This window comes from Anopheles gambiae, chromosome 2, assembly GCF_943734735.2.
Source record: "Anopheles gambiae chromosome 2, idAnoGambNW_F1_1, whole genome shotgun sequence".
Taxonomy (NCBI): Eukaryota; Metazoa; Arthropoda; class Insecta; order Diptera; family Culicidae; genus Anopheles; species Anopheles gambiae.
The window spans coordinates 54,680,302-54,687,865 of NC_064601.1; the positions used below are offsets into that span (position 1 = coordinate 54,680,302).

Sequence of the window (7,564 nt, forward strand, 5' to 3'; positions counted from 1 at the left end):
AGCAAGGCTGACCTAGAGCAACTATTGTATATTTAAACCATCTTTACACTTGCAAGCCATCCAACTGCAAACAATTACGTTAGAAAAGGTATCAGCCCCACTTAGTTGATGAGTCGGACGGGAACACTGTAAAGCACACGGCAACGGCATGGTAGAACATCGACTGGGAGTTTTTGCTGTAAACACTGCCATACCCGTACCCTTCTAATGCCGCAACCCCCATCGAGCGGGATGGGAAAAGCATCGTGTTGCATAATTATCATTTTCATCTGTTTACCCTTTCCATCCAGCCGATCTGAGCCAGAGAAAGGGTAGGGCGATTCTCGATGCATTTTCCCGTAGCATGTATGACCTCCTCCCAGAGGTTCAAAGCAATGTTGGCCTCCTCCAATTAGGCAATACCTTAGCAATGGGGGACCGTAGCTGGGTGTATAAATATAAGCGTTTGCCGAAGCTACAGTAGCAGTGCATTCTTATCTTTCGTACAGTTCTCCAGTACCTAGAGGGTAGTTAGTGCAGTTGGCAAATTGCATCGCAGTGCAGAGCGTTAAAAAATCAAAACCATCCACAAGATGAAAGTGCTGGTGAGTAAGCTGAGCTGAACGGTGGCATCCGAAGTTCAACCGAAAATTTGTCCAGCAGAGAAACGAAGAAGCGTGACGTGTGATAATAGCTCCGTCGGTGGCCCTGTTGCCACACGCTGTGGGTGTTAAAGTGCGCTTCTTTACGGGGTTTTTGGCGTGGCCAGGGGTTTGCTGAACTACTTTCGATAAACTGTGCAAAGTTGTGGTGGTGAAAATGTTGCTGTGCTAAAAGAGAAAAAGCAGTTCGTTCGAAACTGCTGCTCAACCTATTAGCGAGGTTGTTTATTGTGTCGGTTCCCTGGATTAAATGCATAAAAACTGAAGTACTGAAGGGTGGGGTTTGTCGTGGAAAAATTCAAATGAGTTGCTGGTATTGTGATAACGTGCAAGCTGTGTAAGGAGGGTGATCGTGAAGGACAATCGTAAGAAAGTATTCACAAGCAGAAGGACAGTTAAGGAATGCTCATGATACGCAGCTAAAACCGTACAATAACATTGAAGAAGAGCTTGGAAAGTAAATTTGAATTCTTTCGTGGGAGTAAAATAGCGAACATTGATTTCTGCCCAAAAGCACATCGACCATTTTGAGATTCCTATTCTCGACAAGTGTCCTTGATATTTATAGTGCAAGGTCGGCACAAAACTATACAAACACATTAGAGAAAAACTACAAAGAGTGTTAGAAACCACACAGCATTTCCACTGGTATGGGTTCAAACCTATTCCTCCGCTGTTATATTGTTCTTTGTTGTTGACAGCTGCAAGGATAGTCCAAAGCATAGTCCCAATGCACCATTACTACCAACGAATGAAGGATCCTTCTCATCGTCGCAAAGTTTGCATAGTTGCTGGCCAACACTCCGAGTTGTTTTGCGAGAGTTTATGCGAGTGAAACTTTAATTAGCTGTGTGACAAACGGTGTTGAAGGGTGTTACTCTCTTCACACGATGCATCAGGACGTTGGTAGAAGCGTTGGTTTTTTCAGTTGTTGTGAGTATTACCATAGCAGTAACTAAGCGGTGAAAAGTTGTTGCTTTCTGCTCGGATGCGATAGTACACGGTCGCGTGGAGCGGGAATTTCACTCATTCGATTTACCTATTTTCGGGTGCAGCGAAAATAAGTTTAAATGTACTTTTAAAATCCAAAAAAACATAGGATCCAAAACTTTCACTGTTGGAGGGAAAATACGACCATAGTTGCACTTGTTGAGTCGCAGTAAATATTTGAGATTGTTTAGAGATTTAATTAGAAAGCAGGTTGATTGCTTTTGAGCTGCACAACATTGGAAGAAAGTGAATGAACATCTTTGAGTGAGCTTTTTCTTTAAAGTTTAATTTGTTCTCTTTATTGCGTCATGACGTAATGTGACAAACACAACTTTATACCTTTAACCATTTGCATTGCAAAAACAATAAAAACAAAAAGAAGAAGAGATTGTTTGACACTCGTAAAATCGATAAGAATTTGATTTCAGCTTTCGGTGCTCGCTTTGGGTTATCTTGTTGTTGTCGAAAGGGACAGTCTCCAGATCAGCACCGTTAGGCCCAAACCGAATGGATGGTTTATTTGACTTTAATCTTCTTTTACGATCTGGCAAACAACAAACTCAAAACCAAAAGAAAAGCCAAAGGAAAGAAAGGGTTGCTCAAACTCTGGCAAAAATAGTTGCTAACTGTGGCCGTGGAAGGAAAGAAAAAAATCTCACCACGGAAGTGTAGTACAACACACCGATGAATGAAAAATATATGACAAAAAAAGAGTTACAAACATTTCGATACCGACCGTCGAATGCCGGGAATGATGGCGGAGCAAAAAACCTGTACAGAAAAAGTGTGCTCAAATCATAGCCAAATCCCAACGGAACGCAGGGCCACACAGAATTGATGGTTTGCGTTGCGCAAAAAGTGGAGCCCAAGCGAACGAAGGAACGGAGGAAATGAAACCAGCAAATCAAAACCCGAAACGAAATCGTACAGGCGGCATAGTAATAAGTGGCTGATCTTATCCTTGGCTTTTTTTTCTAGCTCCCCGCCATACCCGAGACATGTTGGGCAGGAATCGCATGGTGTGTTGTCACACTGCGTCCCTACTGCTCTTTCGTGCACTTTTTCGCGCCTGATCGATAATGAACCTGTCGAGTGGAACCTACTTTGGCGATGGCAAAAGTTAATGAAAGTTGCCGCCGTTCCTTTACCGGACGGGCTGGTTGAAGTGGAAAGGGAGTAAAAATGGATTAAAAGCCAGTCGATCTTTTAATGCTGGTGCGAATCCATTTCCCGCAACCGCATGTCAGTGGAAGTAAGGTGGAACGAAGTGAAGAAAATGAGAAACTACTCATCGCCGTTCCCAAAATGGGATACGAAAAACTACAACGAGGAGAAAAAAGGACGTCTGTTTTTGGGTGGATAGGGTTGTATGGAAGAAAGGGGGAGGGGGGGGGGGTGTGGGAGGGGTAGAGGGCAATAAAAAAAAGAGATGGATGCTAGGCCAACCAGCCGATTGCATACAGATCCGGAAAGCGTGCGAGCTGGAAGATAGTCAAACCGTAACATCGAAAAGGTTTTCCCTCGTGTCTGGGGGAGGCTTTCGGCACTGATTCTTTGCCTCAGCCAGACACACACCCGGAGCCGTTTCCCAGTACCTGTTTTTACTTCTTCCTATGGGTTTGAGGTTTCCACGGGCTGGTTTTATGGTTGTCCGAGATGAGACGCTTTTTTGCCTACATATATCTGACAGAAAAGGAGGGAGAGAAGAAGAGATAGAGCACAAGAGATCGAGAGAGTGGGAATGAAAAATAATCAGCTGAAAGGAGCCAAGGACACTTTTTGGGGGACCTAGGTGGGGAAGACTGGTACGTTTTTACGGCTGCTCAAATGTGAACGCTTAATTTGAAAGTTTACACCCAGCCGAGCCCGAGCCATGAGTGGAGCTGGCGCAGAGAAGGAGATTTAATATTGATTTTAAACGTTCGAATTAAGAGAGCAATTTTCGAATAGCTGAAGTCGATGACTTATGCTTCTGTCACTGGAGCTGGCTGAGATAAAGTTTTACGAGACCAGTTTTTGAGGCATTGTAGTTTGGAGTTTTAACGGCAGGGATAGATTACGTATGGGGTGGTTAAAGGTCACCATAAGTGTGATAGGGTAAAAACTAAATGCCATTCTATTTGCGCATAGTGTAGCAAAAACGGTGCTTTATAAATAATTACAAGACCAAAGTAAAGGATGGTTGCCACACGATGAACAGATTTCAGTTCCATTACACCTAGAGATAGTTTGGAGTGGTTTGCTTTTTTCGTTACTGTTACATCCACCAGTGTGTCCAGTGTAATCAAAGATAACTAAATTAGTTGCAGAACGGAATTGTAACATCAAGTTCGAACTGTTAGCATATGGTGCGGACACACGAAATAATAACCGGGGAGCACATTCTTTCATTCGTTCGTTGCGGGTCGCTTAATTCCACACCTAAGGAAAAGTAATCACGAAGCGGTCGTAGAACTTTACCACTGTGGCTGCCAGTGGTCCCACTCGCCCCTTCGGAAGGGTAAATTGGTAGCAAAACGGGTGTAGGAACATCATCACCTGGCCCGGGCACCAAGATCGTCACGCGGTCCAGTATCGTTGCAATCACGACCGAGCACCGCGCTACCGTGAGTGCACTTGTGGCGTAAAGTTGTGTCGTATAGTTGCGCTCGAGCTCGACCGTTCCAACCGTTGGAGGAGTACCCCCGGAAACGCTGACCATAGCACCAGATGGTACCACGGGATGGGATGTTGATGCGAAGGTTAGATACTTTTCTGCACATGTGATTCGATGGGAAGTTGGAAGACGTGGCACCAAGCTGCTAATGAATATCTACTGTCGTGCGCTGTGTCTTGTACCGCTGAGTTCCGCTGGATGCCACTGGGTCGTCGTAGTGGTCTGGGGCATTTCTACTGTGTGGCGTTGATACGGAAACTTCCTCGAGCGGACGGGTGGGTGAGTGCGAGAATGGAAAGTTTATCCTGTTTTGAAGTGAAGACTCCCCCACCAGCCAAACGAGCGTGTTGTGGCAACTTCAACCCGATTTCGTGTGTCTTGGAACAGCGGGCCGACTGCTTAGGAAGCTCGGAAAAGTTTGCCGATGACTGCCGATGTAACGGATCATCCGGATGTTGTAGTGGCGCTGTCGACGGCACAACTGGAGTTCCGCAACTTTTCTCCGCTGCTTATGGCTTGGCTGCTGATGCTTCGTGCAAGATGTTCGAGAGCGGGCTATAGTAGTTGCCTGTTGGCAAGAGTTGGTGGAAAGTTTTTTTTTCATACAAACTAGCAATCGCTAGGAGCTAGGACTCCGTGTTCGGCGGATGGCGGATGGCGAAAAACTAACTTCGGCTTATAGTTCATGTTCGTAGTTCCCTGCAACGTGGTGACTAATTAGGACGAGAGGGAATACATGCGTTTTAAGATGGCTGTTAAAAATGTTCCACGTATTATGCACTCGTCCAAACATTAGTTAAAAACGAGTGATCGGGGCTAGAGAGAAAACGTAAGCGTGGGAACCACGACTCCTGTTTCGATGATTGTTTCTTTTTTTCCGGGATAAATCCTTGGCTCGGTTCAAACTCGACAGAAAAAGTAAAGTAAACGCCTGTCTGCTGTTGTAAGTGAAATTGCTGAGTAGGAAGTTATGTTTATTCAAGACCCAGGACCCTACCTTTAACAGCAGGCCACTTGCTCGACTGTGCCGTTCGAGGCTCTCCACCGTTGGTCTTCCATTTTGGCTTCAATTAGCGTTCGCGAGTGTGTGCTCCGGTAACGTATGCTTTGCCTTTTCCTGTTCAGGAACTCATTAACTTTGACTGCTCGAAAGTGAACCGTTTTGGATGCTGAAGCAAACCATGCAGCTGCACCTTTCGATTGGAACTGGGTGTTTTATTGCTTCCCTGGGAGCGTGTTCTACGTTCCTGTCAGTAGCACCAGCACTTGGAAGGACCAGTGCCTTCCGAATCAATCATGCAATCACGACGGCAAGCGTACGAACAGAAACGCTGCAAGTTTGACCAACATACACACGGTGTAGTCGAAGTTCGTCGCAGTGCGACGTGCCCGAAGTTTGTTGAAGCACGTTACCCACCGAAGCACTTCATCTAGGTAAACTACACCGAGCTTGCGGTTCAATGCGATGGATTGGATGCGGCTCATCCTCAGCAGTTGGGCCGCACTCAAAACCATAAAAAAACACCGGGAAGAATCGTTTATCAGTGCTCGGTGGCAAATGGTCGCTTACCAGGAAGGTAGAAAACGGCCGTTACCGCTGTTAGCTAATGTGCGCAGACCTTTCGCTGCGGATGCACCGGTTGCTGCATACTACTGCTCTGGAAGCGTTTGCTGTGCCCGTGTCGCTGCGCTAGCGTTTTGGACGGTTTGACGCCGAAGCATTGATTAAAATTTCATTTCACTGTCGTGATTTTCGGACCCAAATCCCAGCTGAGCATACTACTGGCCGGACGACGGGCCGGAGTCGTTGAGGTCGGTTGACGCTGTCGATATGATCGGGAAGCAGAACCGGCTAGTGAGTGTGTCTGGTGAGTTTATTGGCTGCGACCAGTAACCGCAAATCTGGCGAGTGCGAGATACCGGGACCAGATTTACGATGGCACACGTCTGACGGTCGTCCAGGAGCCAGCAATAAAGCGTTCATTATGGCGTGATGTGGAGCCGCTCGCTAGTCGGACTCGTGCGCGAGACAAAGCGTTGACAAATGTTTGCGTACCATGGCAAAAAGGCAATCACGCTGGAAGTAAAGCAATTTGGGTGGGATTGATTTGGAAATATTATTTGGATTTGGTATTATATTGGCAGTTTTTATCGGAATAGATTATACGAGCGGTTAATGGCATCCACTTAAAAGGCATTCCGAGATCAGAAACGCGTAACTGATGCTGGAAAGCAGAACGAACGAAGCTAATATGTTATTAATGCTGAATAATAGCAAGAAATGTGAAATTTTATTTTAAATTTTGTTCTTAATAGTATTTTATTGAAAATGTCCTTCTCGTTTGTTTCGCAGGTATGCCTTGCTGTGATCGTGTCCGTGTTTGGTGTTGCTCTTAGTGCTCCCCTAGACGGACAGCAACAGACAGTGGCGATTGAAGGTGGAGCAAAACGCCAGGAAAAGCGTGGTATTGGTCTCGCATACACCGGGCTAACCGGGTTTGGTGCGTACGATACGTCCCTTGGACTGGCCGGTTATCCTGCCACAGCTTACGTCACCCCGACCGTGATCAAATCAACCTACACTGTACCGGCGGCAGGTAAAGGCAACGGGGTTTTGGGATGGGCAAAAGTTTTTGCATGTTTCATTTTTCAAATGGGTTGCTTCCTTCATCTATTTCCCCCCACGTAGCTACGTACCATACGGCGGCCTACGATGCGGCACATAGCAAGTTCGGCTATGGTGGCTTCTATCCGGCCAGCTACGGAGGCTTCGGCACGGGAGGATACGGATATGGCGGATTTGCGGCTCCGGCGGCCACCTACAGCAAAATCGTTCATCCCGCCACCAGCACGTACACGAAGGTCATCCAGACGTATCCGTCGGCAGCGGTTGTAGCCGCTGGTACACCTGCGGTCGCTAGCTACACCGGTGTTGGTAGCCTCGGAGGATACGTTTACTAAGGGGACAGGGGAACAATACAATATGCTAAAGTGACCCGAATGTCGTGAACGGTTTGGGAATGGATGCTGTAAATGATGTATGGTAATAAAGTGTAACAAAAAGTGGTTCGAGTTTTGTTTGTTTCACTTCTTGAAAATCGCTTGGCATTGGTATTTGGTTGAAGAGCTTGGTATGGAAACAATCTGAAAGGTAAGTTACGGAACAGAAACAATGAAAATGAACAGTTTGGTGTTGTGTTATGCGCTGTTCTTATCTAAATGTGTGTAATTATTATCTTAATACCTAATCATTTGTGTTCTAAAGTATAAATAAAAT

General features: G+C 46.0%; 1 protein-coding gene across 1 annotated transcript; it reads left to right on the top strand.

Moving 5' to 3' along the window:
- The first annotated feature begins 442 nt into the window (after nt 1–442).
- LOC1274597 (uncharacterized) lies at nt 443–7,353 on the top strand. The gene is made up of 3 exons (XM_313743.5): nt 443–584; nt 6,641–6,884; nt 6,977–7,353. Exons 1-3 carry the CDS (start codon nt 573–575, stop codon nt 7,246–7,248), a joined length of 528 nt encoding a protein of 175 aa, XP_313743.3. The 5' UTR covers nt 443–572; the 3' UTR covers nt 7,249–7,353.
- The last annotated feature ends 211 nt before the right edge of the window (nt 7,354–7,564 follow it).

Bases quoted from the DNA above. Each gene is read 5' to 3' on its own strand.
- LOC1274597 (XM_313743.5), top strand. The intron at 6,885-6,976 runs GTAAAGGCAACG...CCCCCCACGTAG, and splicing joins CTACACTGTACCGGCGGCAG to CTACGTACCATACGGCGGCC.